The sequence below is a fragment of the Pararge aegeria genome, chromosome 10, assembly GCF_905163445.1.
Source record: "Pararge aegeria chromosome 10, ilParAegt1.1, whole genome shotgun sequence".
In the NCBI taxonomy this organism is placed as follows: domain Eukaryota; kingdom Metazoa; phylum Arthropoda; class Insecta; order Lepidoptera; family Nymphalidae; genus Pararge; species Pararge aegeria.
The window spans coordinates 10,368,932-10,386,409 of NC_053189.1; the positions used below are offsets into that span (position 1 = coordinate 10,368,932).

The 17,478-nt window shown below is 35.2% G+C and overlaps 2 protein-coding genes across 3 annotated transcripts; both read right to left on the reverse strand.

The window, feature by feature from the left end:
• Nucleotides 1–3,784: 3,784 nt before the first annotated feature.
• LOC120627066 (myosin light chain 1) lies at nt 3,785–10,151 on the reverse strand. Of its 2 annotated transcripts, XM_039894909.1 has the most exons (7): nt 10,016–10,151; nt 9,666–9,693; nt 7,648–7,805; nt 6,338–6,488; nt 5,454–5,540; nt 4,696–4,759; nt 3,785–4,090 (listed from the first exon to the last, which is right to left on the reverse strand). In XM_039894909.1, the coding sequence occupies exons 1-6, from the start codon at nt 10,016–10,018 to the stop codon at nt 4,734–4,736; spliced, it is 453 nt and encodes a 150-aa protein (XP_039750843.1). In that variant the 5' UTR covers nt 10,019–10,151; the 3' UTR covers nt 3,785–4,090; nt 4,696–4,733. The 2 variants fall into 2 exon arrangements, with proteins under 2 accessions (XP_039750843.1, XP_039750842.1); XM_039894908.1 differs by lacking the exon at nt 4,696–4,759.
• A 349-nt stretch (nt 10,152–10,500) lies between these two features.
• LOC120627043 lies at nt 10,501–15,131 on the reverse strand. The gene is made up of 9 exons (XM_039894882.1): nt 15,122–15,131; nt 14,928–15,038; nt 13,128–13,313; nt 12,693–12,760; nt 12,029–12,400; nt 11,801–11,870; nt 11,596–11,717; nt 11,128–11,280; nt 10,501–10,719 (listed from the first exon to the last, which is right to left on the reverse strand). The coding sequence occupies exons 1-9, from the start codon at nt 15,129–15,131 to the stop codon at nt 10,501–10,503; spliced, it is 1,311 nt and encodes a 436-aa protein (XP_039750816.1).
• Nucleotides 15,132–17,478: the final 2,347 nt, after the last annotated feature.

A 17,478-nucleotide genomic window follows, 5' to 3' on the forward strand; every position in this document is an offset into this window, starting at 1 on the left:
CGGAAAGCGTAGTGTTGCCAGGCCGTTTGTTTAATTTCCCGTGATCCTTAATAAAATATCCTGTATTACAGATCATAATATATTTTTCGTACATACGTCTTGAAATAATGTAGGCTATCTACTTAATATAAATAGAATACCATCCGACTTATCCAACGATAAGACATTTTGTTTGTTCTTTTTTGGTATGTTGTTATTGGAGATAATTATTACGATTTGATTTGAACCAATACACTACTACACTACACTATGTTCCTGGCTTATGCCTGTAAGCACAATTATTTGGATGTCAAATATTTATTTTTGGACGAGAGCCTTTCACCATGCTGACAAAAACGTGCCACCAAGAGATTGGATTGCCTACCGGTAAGATGCGACGTCGAAACGATTAACGAGTATGAGTTTAATACCACCAGGGCTAGCTTGTAGTGGAATAAAAAAATCCAATGTGGCGGTTCAGACGTAGCCACATAATCATAGTGAGCCAGAATTCAATATCCCTTTCATAGGATTTAAATAAAATTGCTTGATAGTTATAAAGTTCAATATGTATTATTAAAGTAGGTATACAGTTTTAAATATAACTGTTATAGTGTTGCAAACGTACGAAAATAGTTTTTCCTAACTTTTCGATATTGCACAACAAATATGTTTCGATGTTTTGGTTGAGTTATTATCTTCTTATGAGTAACCTAGTATAGAGTATGTTTAATATTGACTTTTGAGTAAATAATTGCTAAATTTACTAACATTTTAGCAGCGTTCTTCTTACAATAAATTAACACCAATCAGGGTAAATGTCCCGCGTCGGCCACACCACATTACAGCTTCACGTCGAGGGCATATTATCCGAAGTTATCCGAACGCACCCGATCGCTCTTATTGATGCCGCCAAAACATTTTCCGCGCCATTTTCCCGGCCCGAGAGTGGGAGATCATTTGGGAAATTGCGAGTCTGCGGAAATTAATCTACAGGCGCACATTATGACACCTGCAGATATAACATACAGTTACAATGCAAATTAAGACTGGTGGTTTTCGCAGTTCGGTATTATTTTTTGGGCACTTTTTGGAATATTGACTATGATCTGCGATTATGGATAAGTGATAAAAGCGCATTTAACCTGGAATCTCAACGAATATATTATGCCCTAATTGTATGATGAGATATCCCATACCTCGTAATCAACATTGCGAAATACGAGAAAGCGCTTTTGCTAATTTTATAACCAGGCTGACAATAATTCAGCTGGATTTTCATTAAACTGGTCATGAGCAAGTTATTCTCCTTTAAACTTATAAGTTAATAGTTCCGCTAGTTTGTTTACAAAATAACTTACGTGGTATGGTTTCTAATGGCCCCAAACGATAATTTTATACATAAAATAAACTAGTTTATTAATTCAAAACCAGGATAGGTGGAAGAGGTAATTAAAAAATAGCACTTTATATATATTTCATTAGTACCGTGCAATTTTTTGGACCATTAAGTTTCCTATGTAAATTCCTCCAAACGTGATTTTTTAAATATTTATTATTTATTGTTTAAGCTTTTTGCTTTTATACCTCAATCTTTTGCTGTGCTACTGAGACACAGAGGACAGGAGGAAAGGACACTTTGGAATTTATATCTAATATTAATATTAATAGGAATAGCTAGCCGGATCGACTCTAAGTGCTCGCGATTCTTGGGAAATTATAATTTTCACAAAATTTATGTTACATTTCAAATAAGTTACATTAAATTATTTTTAAATGAAAACAGCAACTATGTGTCATATCCTAATATCTAATCTTATCTTACAACGACTTAGGTACATGAATTTACCTAATAAAGCGTCGATAACGCGTTTGCATAATATGCAAGCAGCACAAAGACCCCGTTTTCCTGTCGTGTGTGTACGGTTTATCCAGGTGCTATTAACGTATTACAAAAACTCTTGAATATAAAACACATATTGCATTAAATATTAAGGAGATAGCCAAGTGTTTATTTATATTTATTTGTTTATTTAATATCACTAGATTAAACGGTGAAGATACACCGTGAAGAAACCTGCATGAAACATTATAGAAAACTCAGGTTCTCCATAATGTTCTCAAGGGCAGTCTGTAAACCATGTCTAAACCATTCTGACGGCCGATTGGCGCAGTGGGCAGCGACCCTGCTTGCTGAGCCAAGGCCGTGGGTTCGATTCCCACAACTGGACAATGTTTGTGTGATGAACATGAATGTTTTTCAGTGTCTGGGTGTTTATCTATATATTATAAGTATTTATGTATATTATTCATATAATTATTCATCAGCCATCTTAGTACCCATAACACAAGCTATGCTTACTTTGGGGCTAGATGGCGATGTGTGTATTGTCGTAGTATATTTATTTATTTATTTAATTATTTATTTTATTCTAATTCTTAGTAGACCCTTTACCCTGTAGTGGGTATGTAAATGCTGGTTATGTGGGCAAACAAATCTAATACCCTTGTTTGTCGTATTAAACGGTAGTGTACTTTTTTGGCCGCGTTTGGTGTCCTTATGGCTTTAGTTTTAAGTTTACAAAGCAGTTATCACCGTCGTCTCACAAGAATGTAGAAAAAGAAAAAGACACTAGAAGTGGCCATTAAATAGCCACATTAGAATCTTCAGAAGTTGTATTTGATTTCCTATATATTTTTATAAAATCTATTTGTCTTGCTAAGAATTTGGGTCAGAAGGTATCTCATAACACACATTAGGTACTCCTTGCCCAGCAGTTGGCAAAAATTAATGTTGACCACTACCGTACTCCGGAGAGCACATTAAGCCGTCTGTCCCGTTTATTATTGCATGTGAATAATTAACTTCCCCCAACCCGCATTAAAATTGCTTGGAGGTCTGAGCTTATAATACCTTTCTCTCCTATAGCAGGCGTTAATAGGCGAAATGATAATTATGAAGATTAAGCACATGAACCGTAACGGAAGCGAGATATTTCCGGTAATATTTGAATAATATTTCCTATGAAACATGTCATACTGTCTATGTTTTATACAAATAACGATCAAGAATAACGAAAAATTCCATCTGTAAACACTTTCTCGCGGATATCAACATGCTGGTAAAAAAGGGTGTAAGAATGAAATTTCAGCCTTTATTTTATGACTGGCGCACAAGGACTGTCCCATTTCTATCTATCATATTGACGCTTAGTTATCCATATATTTTTCATCTTCCTACCTATCTTTCGTTTTTTTTTGGGAGCATTTGAATTCAATTTCATCGTCAGATCATCTCGAGGTTCGAGCTCGTGGACATAATAGCCAGCTTGGCATCGATCTTACCATAGGCGGTCCTCAAACGTATTTCGCTGTGCGTCAGTCAGAGTCACCACTCTACGCAACTAGCTCTACTGCAACATTCTGACTCCAACGTTCATCGCTCCTACACGACCAGCGTAACCTGGCAATTACCATTTCAACTTGCTCATGATTTTGTCTATGTGAGCGTGAAATCTTCATTTGGAATGTTATTCTTCAGGAACATTCTTAACAAAGTATTCTTCATTTTGTTGATGTATGGGCATAATTATAAAAATGAAATAGCCTAAAATAACCAATTAGTTAGCTAGTTTCAATTAATATAGTATTAAAGCTCCCTATTTTTTTCTCCAGATAGATTTCGACGCAAAAGAAGGAAGGATCGATCGTTTTAATAGTTTATTATAAAATAATTTACGGTTTTTTTTCATATTTTGTCATATAAACGTACTTATAAATAATAATAAATTTAAAAACACGTACAACGTGCGTTCACAGTACTTTCTTTAATCTTACTTTATTATAAAGTCATAAACATATTGTACAAAATGTATATATTTGATGTTTCGTATAAAAAGGGGTGTTTCGTAAGATGTTATTTACGAGGGTATGCCGTAAGATGTAGTCTACGGTGGATGTTCTTGGCTGAAGCTGGCATGACGGCCGCGGATAGGCTTCGAGGGAGTCTAGCCCTCCGCAGGCGCTGCAGGCGCTGCTTCCGCCTCCGCCGGTGCCGCTTTCGCCACTTTTTGAGGGCCCTGCCAACCCGCAACCATTTTTTTGAGGAAAGCTGTAAATTAGGGAACCAATATGAGTGCCTGGTATAGCATTCTAATCTTTCTGACAAAAAAGTTACAACATTTACACTCTTAAGCAGGATCAGTCTGCTTAAAAGTTTTTATCTAGTAGAAGCAGTACATTTTAGTATTTCTTTTATAAAGTATCTGTGAGATGTCATTACCCCTGGATTCGCATACAAGTATTCAAGCAGCAGGCCAACTTTGTGATTTAGCTACACTTTTTCTTATGTAATTAAAACTACGTGCTTTATTATTCGACCAAATACTCATCAGATCGGTTAAATTGTTTTTACGTAATCGATGGAACTCCATCTGAGGCAATATCATCTCACTGCTCCAGACACTGTCGCACATCGTGATATATGAAATAATATTAAAAATGTAAGTATTTTTCTTAACTTATATAGGTTCAGACATTATTGTAGACAAAGAAAGCATTAAACACGAAAAGTACAGATAGAATAAAAAACGTTGACACGACAAACGCATAGAAGAATTTCTGGAAATAAAACAAAGACAGTTGTAAGTGAAAATTAAGCTTGCGTAAGCGGCAACATTTATGAGCATATCAGCGTCACTATTGTATTCCACTTACGATCTTATAGCTAAAGATATGACGACAATTGAAGTCCTCTACGCCATCACCTTCTTCAGGAATGCTGTAAATGGAGAATCGGTAAAACAAGGGTTCACACACACAAACCAATTGCTAACTACTGTAAAATATTGCATCGGTCTATAAAGATGCATATAGGATATTAAATTGTGCAAGGGATCTTTTCTACAGTGGGCAGATGTATAATTAAATGAGTGCAGTTTGCCTGCAGTCTCAAGATCAATAAAATCTAAAAGAAGGGATTGTCTACGGGATAACTATATCTATTAAAAAACCTAATGCATGCATTTTCTTTGGTTTCACTACTCACATTGGCATAGCTAGAAGTATGTCTAAAATTCTAAAGGCCCCCAAAATTTTATCTACCGTTTTGGTGAATCCATTAATTTTTTTCAATCAAAAAGGAATACAAAAACATTGATGTATTCGCGTCGTATTGGTGCAGTTACGAAATTATGTAAAAATATATATATTAATAAGCCCTTTATTTGTTATAATCGGATCTACAAGATCATCCCAAAAAAAATTATCTACTAGCTACGCCATTGGATACAAAGCTGTTGTAATTATAAATAAATTAAATGAGATGCTATTGGGAAAAATCTGATGGTGTACATCATTCTATGAAAAGGAATAGGAAATTTATATATATACGCTCGTCTAAAATCGCATTGTTGTGATGTGTTTTGAAGTTAGGAAACTTTTTAAACAAATATGCTTATCTTTATTATACTTACATGCATATGGGATCATGCCATCTTCATCTTCAGGGTCCATGCAGTCCTTTACGACTTCGGCTACTTCTTTATCTTCAAGTTTCTCACCTTTAAACGATATATTTGCTATTACTTTTATGACTAATCAGCTAATCGTAGAAATTTTTATTTCAAATCTTTTAATATGTATATCATAAAATAGACACAGCTTGGCTGAGATATCTGCCAATGTTTAATGAATATTGGCAGAAATATAAACGAGAATCACTTTCAGCTTCCATACTCAAATAACTTAATGATTTATATATACTCGACATTTATAGATACCTCTAGCTCTACCTGCATTTGAAATAATATGGCTGATCGCCAAATATCTATTCTAGTGAAAGTGGTTCGTCCACTTTAAATAAAATACTAGTGGGATGCTTCTTAATTGTGCACAAGAAATAAAATTTATACAAAAGAACGAAATTCATCTTTGTAAGAATTTTTTTAAGCACGAAACAAATAATAAAATTGGTCTTCAAAAATAAAATTTAAAAAAGGCTTTGCTATTAGTCTTTTAAAACTTTAGATATAATTATCCAACCTTTTATAATATTATTAAAATCGGATCATAAGAGGCCGGATAAAAGAAAGTCAAGAAGGGCCTTTTTAATTATCACTTTGCGTATCAGAAACTAGGAAAAGAGCGCTTCGTGTGGGCCTATGGGATATCAACTAATAGCATAGATCATTAATCACTATAATGCCCGCGGTTTTACGGTCAACGAGAAAGGAAAGCGAATCGATCTTGAGCACACTCTAAAATAAATCTAAAAAAAATGGCGATAGATGATGGTGGCGATGTTCCAGGATTTTTTAAATAGACTCAGTAAAATAAATACGTTCAAAAAAAATCTAACCTAAGGCAAGAAGCGTGTGTGTAAGTTCAGCTCCGAGCATGAGACCGTTCTCGGCCTTGTCGTAGAGTTTCAAACATTCCAAGAAGTCTTCGTAGCCACCCTGGTCTTTGTCTTTCTTGCATTGGCTGTAGATGGGAAGGAACTCTTCAAGCTGCAAGAAATAAACATACTATGATACTGTTTGCGCCCAGGAAATATTTGTAGCATTATTGCGCTACACCTACTGATAGCCGCCTAAACATAGGAAATTGTCTGTGTAGGAAAAATAATATATTTTCCATAAAGAAGATTCCTTTGTTAATTTATTAGCCTCCAAGGCTAATAAATTAAGGGAACATTTTTTTATTATTATATTAAAATTATAGACACTTCATTACTTTCAACAGCACATTCTTTAGATACTTTCACACAATTCATTTGGTATTTTAATAAATAATAAAGTATAAAGGACTCCAGTAATCTTCTTCAATAGCAAGTCATATTTCAACTCTTGCACATAGAGTTGGAAAAATCGATCTCTATTTAGCCGTATTGCAAACAAAATAAAGTTCAAACGAAATTTTGAATGCCATTGTTACAAGAAATGCAACTTGTATCATTGGTAATTCTAAATTGTACGGAAAATGGATTTAAACCCAACATCTGTTTTATCCATAAGAAATAAGTAATAGGCCAGTCGAAATCTTTTTTTTAACACTTATGTTGCACCAAGGTAAAAATTTACAAACATATACAACATATTATATGAAATCATAAATAAAAATTCGTGTAATTTAAGTCTGAAAGCACAAAATTGTTACACACTATTTTGACCTTACTTCAGATAAGGAAGTCAGGTATTACCGAAAAAATTGGGCAAGAAACTCAACTGTAGTATTTTACAGAATCCACATTATTAGATCGAACAGCGTCTGCCATGTTAACTAGGTATGTTATTGTTAGATCCGGAGACTTCTAAGCCTATTCTGTGTCATTAAACAAAATATCAAAAAATTTGGCAAACTCGACTTAATGTTTTCGAGAAACATTTTGTTTTTTTTAATAGTAATAATTGGTGAACCAAGCACATTTTAAACCATCGTCCATGAAAAGAGAAAATTCGCAGGGCATGCAACATGCCGCCCTGTGTCCATTAGCCTGAGGCATAGTTGTTAAAACTTTGGTGATAACCTCGCCACCCACGCCCTTCAGACCCGAACACAGAAATTTTAAAATTCTACTTAGCGGCAGAAATAAGCATGCTGCGAGTACTTAAATAAAAGCTCGACTACTATAAAATTCTAATACTCGCAATGATGAAAATGTCGTACCGATAGCTTCTTCTCGCCCTTCTTCTTGGTGCCTCCAAGTTTTTCAATAGTGGCCAGTGTTGGGTTCGAGTTGAGTGCCCTCAGGATGTCGCCCACGTTGAAGGCATCGACCTTGCCGCTGCCGTCGAAGTCGTAGATTGAGAAGGCAAAGGATGCCCCTGATGAATATAATATATAGTTAGCAAATTGTTTATTAATTGGTTAAACTTCGAATCATCATCGTCATCAGCCTATTAGCATCCTACTGCTGGACAAAGGCCTCCTCTTAATAGAAAAGGGGATTCTAGAGCATACACCCATCACTCTGCTCCAAAGCGGGTTGGTGGGCTATAACCGGCGACCGGCCGCATAACGTGCTCTTTGAAAGATGGAGGATGGGACCAATTTCCTAATAACAAAAGGCTTAACTCCAACTGTCCGACATGTCACGATCGTTGATCGCGGTTTTTTTTGTTTACGTTAGGTATGCTTATCGAGAGTATTAATGTATTTTTTTAAGTTTTGAAGATTTATGTATTATTTACCTATGTCGTCTTTCAAGATCAATATTTTTAGTTGTTGTTTTTGGTAATTTATCGAGCTGAAATATTAACTTACAAGTAAAGTTTACACCAGTGCCCCGAATCTGTTATTACAATATTTATGGTAATTTATGTCTTAATACACAAACATAATGTTTTTAATGCGCATTATTGTTTACCAACAACAACAACAATTACTACGCATATAATTTGAATGACCTACAATTTTCAAGATCCTTTCGTAATAAAATTCCAAAGAACTCTTCAAACAATAATCAATCATCATCCAATTATTTTTATTTACTTAATAACTCAATCATATAGTAGTAGTCGCTCGAAGCTTTTAAGTTAAAAATTATGTCTACTAAATGCGTACATAACACATTTGCCCTTCTATTTGAATAAAGAAATATTTGTCTTTGATAACGTATTATTAGCTTCAATCAATTTGCACATCCAGTTTACATTTAAGAAAAATTAAAATTTTCTTTCCATGGTTCAGATAACGCGGTGGGCGGACGTGGGCAATACCGTCATACCTTTGCCTTCACAAGTTTAGATTTGTACTCAGTGACTCACGAGTGAAGTGTCTAATTATAAACCGATTGTTACAGTGTTCCAATTCCGATAACTTTTTTCTAAAATAAGCCGTCTGCCTCGACTTAAAGTTGAACCGACGCCCGACGTAAATAAAACAAAACATTTTTGTTTAAATAAATTGTCTCCGATAAAAAATCTTTCCTCAAAAGCATGCTTAATGCGGACATTGAAATATTAAGCCAAAGTTAATGGTACTTTAAATTGATTGACCTTGATATTGACAGCCAAGTCGTATTCTGCACACGAGTTATTTATGAAGCCAAAAAATAAAACGCGAAAAAGAGAAATTACCAAGTGTATTGCTTTCGAGTTTTTCATAAATAAATGAAAAAGACGTACGTATTTTTTTTAATAAATGACGACGTCATGCTTGCTCGCCTACTGCCTTGTAAAATAATAGGCAAAGTTCTTTCAGTGAAATTCGAGCGGAGTTTCTCTGTTTGGGCGGGCGGTAAAGTTAGATCACGTGACGCAATAGTTTAATTTTGGAACGCTGCGTTTGCGCATAGCGCGCGCACCACTGCCGCACGAGTATCATCTCTTAGCAGCGCGAACCTTTTATGAGAATCGCGCTATACTTAGAATTACGATTATATTTCCCTGTTATGTTATTCATTATTTAGTGTATACATGCGTAGGTTAACAAACAGTAATCCGTTGAAGTATAGAATATTAACAAAAAAAATGGTTTCTTCTTCTCTTCAACTTGTTGAAGACCATCATCATCTTATATCCAATGTACGTCTACTGCTGGACATAGGTCTTTTGTAGGGAGTCCGAAATGCCATTGCGAAATAACAATTAATTTTTCAACATAATTTATTTGAATTATCAAACGATTATGTTTTATACACATATTTTGTAAATAAAATATTAAAATTGGAAAAAAAAACTCACTTTCAACGTCGTTCTTGCTGAGGTCGCTCTGAAATTTACCAAAAATATTTTGTTACTCTCATATTACAATATAAATTGTGTAGGTAGATGGTACAAGGGAATTATTGGTTGTTACATCAACACTGTAAATCAATTTTATGTCTCTTCATTTTGCATTCAACTGCGGCATTACACTTTACTATGCACATTCACTGTTTTCTATACTTTTTATTTTACTGCAAATTAATAGAGGAGTCGTTTCCGGTCTGCGGAATATATGACATCGTGTTAACGCAAATTGTAATCACTTTTGTATTTTTAATCCGTTTTAACACTGAATCCTTCCTTGTCACAATTTAGATCTAACTCACCATTTTGTGTGGTGTTAGGTGGTTCCCTCCCGGTCTTCACTGGCAGACGTTCAGACAAGAAGTGGGGCTTGAGCACTTTTCGCTGGACTGTTTTAACTGACTCAGATGGCGCTCTCGTATGGATATTTGAGATTTAGCCCAGGAATCTGCAACCGTTCTATTTTCGGCGGAGTTGAACCGTGCCGACGGCATCCTCAGACAATCTACGTACGCTAAGGCGTGAGTGAGACGAAAAGCATTTCTCAACGTCAACTAAGGGTAACAAGAAAACGGACAGACCCGACTATGAATCCACATTAACGTCTTACTATTTCGATCCAATCTCTCTTGTATATAATATGCATGAAGAATCTAAGGTGTCGGAGCATGGGCATGCCTACGTGTGACAATATAAATGAGTCGTGCCGTACTAAATACAGAAAAATGAAATAAAAAGTAAATTAGAATTTTATTAACAAAACAGAAATCTGAAATTAAACTAAAGATTAAAGTTCATCATTTTCATTTAAACTCATTTTTAAGTCAAACTCCTTCCAGCGAGATGAGTGAACGAGGGCCTCATTAACCGTATTGAATTTCCAAACCAAAGACGAGGACGGAGACGGTGTTCGTAAATGCCGGTGGTCCAACAGACTTGCGGCTCTACGTCGTGCATCCGGCGATAGTGGGTATATACCGCGGATCGAGCCAGGTGCACGTGGAACCTGAAATATTCCATCAATATAAGAGGGCCTTAACACCCCATGATTTTCAGTAATATAAGGGGTTTGTTTGTGCATTTGCAATTGCAAGCATATTGCAATTAATACCTATTAGTTTACAGGTCCGCTAACTGCAAGCAAACTACGGTGCTACTTTATTGAACCTCAGTCGAGGTTACGTAGGCTTCAAGGGCAAAATATGTGATTAGTTATTTTTTAAAGCTAAAGAATCATTCCAAAAATATTGTATGATTTACTGTTTCATGCTAAGGTGATCCTTAATCATATATATTAACGAATTAGGTCGATCTTCTTCGTTTTAATGCGGTTTAAATATGGACTGGCTTATACCTTATTTAGTTTACTTCAACTAAATAACATCACTGTAACATATAGAAAACACAAAGGTACCTTTCGTCTACCAGGCATCTTACGTCGCCACCACCACCCTCTAAAGCACGATAACAGCCTAGCTCCTTGGATTCGACATCGGTGTACAAGACTGCTCTTTTGAGAACCAGCCACCGAAGTTGGCATCGCAACAGTAGCTAACTTTTTTTTTACCTTTAAGAAACAATGAAATTGCTGCGTTACCAAGATTTATTGGTTGACGTGTACTTTTTTAAAAACAAAACGACGTAATTGTGTAATAAAATGAGTATACAGGATTAATATAACTAGCCAGGCTTCAAGGCGTCAGTTTTTCCAAGTGTCTGTACTTAGCACAAGTAGAAAGATTTGATTGTGACCGCTCCATCAAATACCAAATATGAGATTCATACCAATACGAGAGATGATCAAAATGTGAGATACATATTATTTTAACTTATATTAAGCGTAATTCTGTTAAAAGACAACAATGTTTTAAACTTAGTTTACCCGGCTTGGTTCTATATTTTCAGACGATGTATTAGCCGCTAAGAGTTCCACTTCTTGCATTGGTAATGTCTTCGGGTCCTGCAGAATAGGCTCATCGTCTTCCGAATAATGTTCGTAATCGCCTAATTGAAGAGCAAAAATGTATGATAATTGTCCAATTCTACTAACTTTATGACAAAAGACCACGATAGATGTTTATACTTACGGTTTAATGTCAAATAAGCGTTTTCATAAAAAGCTACCTCATCGTCATATTTTTTAGTTTCGTTGTCAATCTAAAAGTAATTTAATAAATTGAATTACATAATCTAGTAAACCAGGGTATTATATACCAATTTTTGATTATGATAATATAATGCACCTAGCATCCAGCATCTCATTTACTCTGAGTATCTACTTTCAATATTTTTCAAAACATTTTATAACTAAATACCTCAGCTAACTCTTCGTGGATTGTTTTCTCAGTAACAATTTCATCACAAGTATTGAAACAAACATTTTTAGAAATATCAGCTATGTCGCTTAAAACAGAATAGCTTGATTTGTCAGTCATATCTGAAGATTCACAGTAATTGGGCTGATCGTTATCTTCTTGGTCCCATTGTGCCATTTCAACGTTCTGTGCATTATTAACGTAAGAATCCATAATTTTGGTCATATTAGTGATAAGCACGTCACTGTTATCAGAGCTTTCGTTTGTTGGTTTAGCAACATATTCTTCAGAAATATTTACGTGTTCCACATCACTCATATCGAAAAGGTGATTTATAATCATTGATGTTGACTTCCGTAACTCGGTGTTTGACTAAAAAGAAAGATATATTAAAATCAAAGACCAATGACGAGAATAAACTATGACCTGGTTTCTTAATGAAACTTATTGTTACACATACTAAATCAACGACTAAATATATATAACTATATTACAGTAAAAATCCTGTTCATAAAACCCTCAGATTTGATGTATAAAAAGGACAAAAAGATACCTGTCTTTAAATTGAAATGGCATAAGTATATATGTAGTGCTAAAGCATAAAAAAAGTAATTTCTATTGGATATAAGCCAATGTTTACAGAGGTATCTATCACTTCACATACCACGTCAAAATCTTCATCACCTTGACCTATTATAACATTTGACTCGTTTATAGATTTTACAACATAATCTGTAAAAAGCATTAATTATATTTTACAATAAATTAAATCATTAAGTGATAATATAAAAATGTTTAATTAGTCATCATCATAATTATCATTCTCAACCCATGTGAAAACTGTGATATTATTTTTCTTTTTGTATGAAGTAGATTCTAGTTTAAAACCACAACTTCAGCCTTTTATTTACGGTATTTGTGACCGTAACAAAATTTTTATCTCTTCAATTTTCCATGATTTTACTACGTGATAAAACGAAAATCTAAAGTACGAAAACGATTTCGTACAGAGTCCTATTTAGGAATATGGTGAGTATAGTATCTGCTGGAAATTAATCTTGAACTTGGTTTCATTTTGAAGACGACACAATTTAATTACCTGAAGATTTTTGAGGTGTAGATGTGGCAATAGTATCCAATTGATTTTCGATATCTAAGTGATTATCGTTTACATATTGAGTGTCACCATTTGATACTGTTGTAATGGTCATGTCTTCGTTATAAAGCTCGTTAAAGTGAAAACTGCGTAGTTTTTTCCAGCTTGACACATATTGCCATGGTTGACCTTAGAATGGTGGTAGATTAATTTAATGCTACCAAAATGAACCGTTTTTAATCTTCGAAAAACTGAGTCAATTCCCCCTTCGCAGTTCTTTGTATAAACATATCGTCTTACCTTATCGTCGGACAATACATTCAATCCAAGGCAATCAAATTCAATCCCAATTTCTTACCGCCTGTTTAGCTGTTAAAAAACTGGGCATCCTCAATAAGGTTTTACCTTATAATACTTCGCGCTGACATAGCTTACATTGTACCTCGTTCAATTGGTGCAAAGCAAGTTTGGGTCCATCGTGTATGGAGTACAGCATTTTTGGGAGCCTCAATCAAATACCAGCTTGATGCATTGGATTCAGCTGGTCATCGTTCTAGGAGGTGACCTAGCCTACCTTCAATGTTCGCAGCATCGTCGCTAAGTGAGCTGTCTTTCGGTATTCTAGTATATACATTTTGAGACTCTACTCAGAAGAATTTGTCTGGTACCCTTCACACCATTCAAATTAGTGACATCGTAAGGATCACCGTTCGTATCCGTGGATATCCCATGGATACGTACGAAGAGATTTGCTTCCTTGTTTCTAATAAGCACCGCAAAAATCTACAATGCCCTTTTAGCTTCCGTTTAATACCTTCAACTGAAGAGTGAATAGAATAGAATTTCTGGGCAAGTGCACATAATCTTCAATTACCATAATGATTACAATAATGCGTTAGTCTATAGATAATAACCGGGATCGACATTTTTGCTGTGGGCATTGGGATTGCAGGTCTCCGCGAGTTTTCAAACTCTGCGCTGGTACTAAAAACTCTTGACAAAACTCAATATCATATTATAATTATAAATAAATAAATAACAGACCCAAACGAAAATTTAAAGCAGGATGCTATATCTTGGTAAGTACCTATTTCATCATCATCATCATCAATTCAACCAATTGACGTCCACTGCTGGACATATGTCTTTTGTAAGTAGTTTAACAATCAAAAAGATCTCGTCATTTCTGATTTCATTACGTAGAGGTATTCCTAGCACAGCTCTCTCCATCGCCCGTTCAGTGACGATGAGGCCCATAGCCTCTAGGACCTATTTAACCACAGCCTATTAATTTCCCAGCCCTGACCACAGCCTCCTTTCTCATAGAGCATAGGGTTTTAGAACGTAGACTGCCCACGCTGCTCCGTAAGTGCTAATAACAGGGACTTATGGCAGAGTACATTACTCCCAAGGCATAGGTATGAACACCACCAATTTCTTACCCACAGGCTACTCTCGGAATGACCAGTCCCTGTAGCTCACAGGGACTCATCTTTAGTTAGTTAGTCTGAGACATATTGGTATTAATTGACTAAATTATGTTGACTAATAAAAATACAGACTTCTTGTCTATATTTTTGTTAGTCAATATAATTTGGTAAAATATAGATCTCAATATGACCATGGTTTAAATTTCTCGTCTATCCATTTAATCTAGGTATAGGTCGGACGATTACCTTTAAAATAAATCATTATTATTTCTTTAATAAGCATTTATTTTGGATACAAAATATTTTACAAAAGGTCATAACTATCAAGTTTGGAGTCTTTAAATTGAAATGATCTTATTTGATATTTACTCACCTGAATCTTTAGCCGCATTAGCAATAAGAAAGGCTTCGTCTAACACCTGACTCACCAAGCTCAACGCCAGTACAGCTGTAACGCATGGATCGCATTGTTGCTCTTCTTCCTCTAAAATAATATTTTCAATGACTACATCAATCTAGTTTATTAATTGATCGCATACACAAAATAATTCAGGATTCTTTACAAACCTTTTGTCATTTTAACACTTATAAAGTAACATTTAACATGACAATACAATGATGTAAGTTACATTTTTATAATTGAACATAAACGGAAAAGAGATTTTGTATAATTGAACCTCAACAAAAAGAGATTATGCTGACCTTTAATATAGTTTCAAAATATAAGAAAGATAATATTATATATCTGTATTACATTTATCTACAATTTGTATTCTTATCAATCGGTGTTTTCAACATTTTAAGTTAAATTGTAATCTCTAGAACATAATTTATCCAGCCCTATACTCTAAGGAATGTCCAGCTATAATACTCTAAGGAACCAATTATGAAAGCAGAGTTTACTTTAAACGCGTTATTCATTCAAAAACACTGCTTCTATTTCTGTACCGCCCAGCCAATCGCTATAGGTAGTAATCTTCGGCCTCAAACTATTTTAGCCTGATTCTCGATTGTACTGTTTAAAAGTTATATATAGTGTGTAGGTATGCGTTGTTTCGTTTAAAATATTGTGTGCACGCTATATACTGCATATTAGCGCATCATAATTTACTGTTACTTTTCGAAGTTACGCATATAACTTCGAATATTTTAGTTTTCAAGCATTTCAATATCACTAGTTTTAAGCAATATAACACGAGGAAAGCTACATTACTGAAAGTTCTCCATAATATTCTAAAAGGCGTGGGCAATCCACATATGCGCACTTGACCATGGACTGCGGCCCAACTTCTTTCGATCAGGAGACCCGTGCCTTATAGCAGGCGTTAATAGCTTGGTAATGATGAAATACAACGTGTAAATGAAAACCGAAATATTACAAAGTTTTAGAGGGACATTATTCACTGTCTCTGAAACTTATTTTTGAAACAGAAACGTTAATAGTTTGTCAGTATGCCATTACCATAGTTTTTACTGAAATAAATTAGATATAGCCCTAACATCACATGCAAAAGTAAAACCAATTGACTCCTGTAACTTTATACCATTTTTTTTTTTTTAGTACAAGTGCTTGACTGCAATCACACCAGATAGTAAGTGATGATGCAGCCTAAAATAAAGCGCTTGCCTAGAAGATGCCTATTCACTCTTGATTTGAAGGTACCCAAATTATAGGTATCGGGGAAGACGGAAGATGGGAAGGCATTCCAGGCCTCTTCTGTGCGGATCTTCAGATCATGATGAAGAAGCAAAACGCTTCGTACGTGTTGATGGTATTTCAACAACGTAACGGTGCAGATTCTTTCGGTACCTCGGAGTTCAATGGTAGAAAGGAGATGGTTTAACCAAATCGAATAGCTCCTGAGCAGACTCTCCGAAATGTATCTTGTAGAATACAGGAAAGATTTATACTTCTGTCGGTGTTTTATCTACAATTGGGTTGTCATACGTAAACACTAACAATGTTTTGAATTAGTTTTTTGGAAAATTAAATATGCTTCTTTTGATTTCATATTTTTACAGGGTGATTCCTTATGAAATATACATTCAACAGTTACCTTTCAACAGTTTTTCGTAATTCCGTTACACATTGTATTACTTACTCTGATAATTTATATCTTAGTTTCGCACTAACATCAGCCTTGTAATGACCCACTTCCGGGCCCGGACTCATCTCTCAAAGGAAAAAGACCCACCACACTGCTCCAATATAGCTTTGGAGAGAATCTCTGATTATTATAACATGTAGAAAAGTTATATGAACCGGGACCGAGGAGACGAAACTAGCATGTTTTTCGAAGGAGTTTGACAACTCCAATTTCCTTACCAAACGTTGCAATCTTTAACCTGATCTGGGAGACGAACCCAGGACCTGATGATTCAAAATCTTACTCATCTAATCAAATGTAATCATAGTTACTTAAATCAATGGGTTATACTAAAATGCATGCTGCATCATTGAGAAGCTGAACGTTGGTTTTATCAGCGTTCAGCTTCCAGGAACGAACCCTAGGTCTCCCACTTATAAGACTACAGCACTACCTACGAGGTCGACAATATGTTGACATCATAACCTCCTCTTTAGGTAGTCGGTTGAAAAGCAATGGAAAACAATCTATAAAGTGGGAAATGTAACTGCCACCACACCCTATTGGACTCTATTTACAAATTGCCTGCGACCGTGTGAACATAAAGCAACACTGTTAATTCTATTGCCTTTGCTGGCCACAAATAACCAATTACGGTAATGAAATGTTCCATTATCCTCAGCCTATTGGTTTCCCACTATTAGGCAATGTCTCTTCTCTCATAGAAGAACTGTAGAAATTAAACAATTCTCGCTACCTTACTTTATTATCTCCGACAAAGACGTGCCGCCAAGCGATTTAGCGTTCCAGTACAATGTCGCGTAGAAACCGCATACC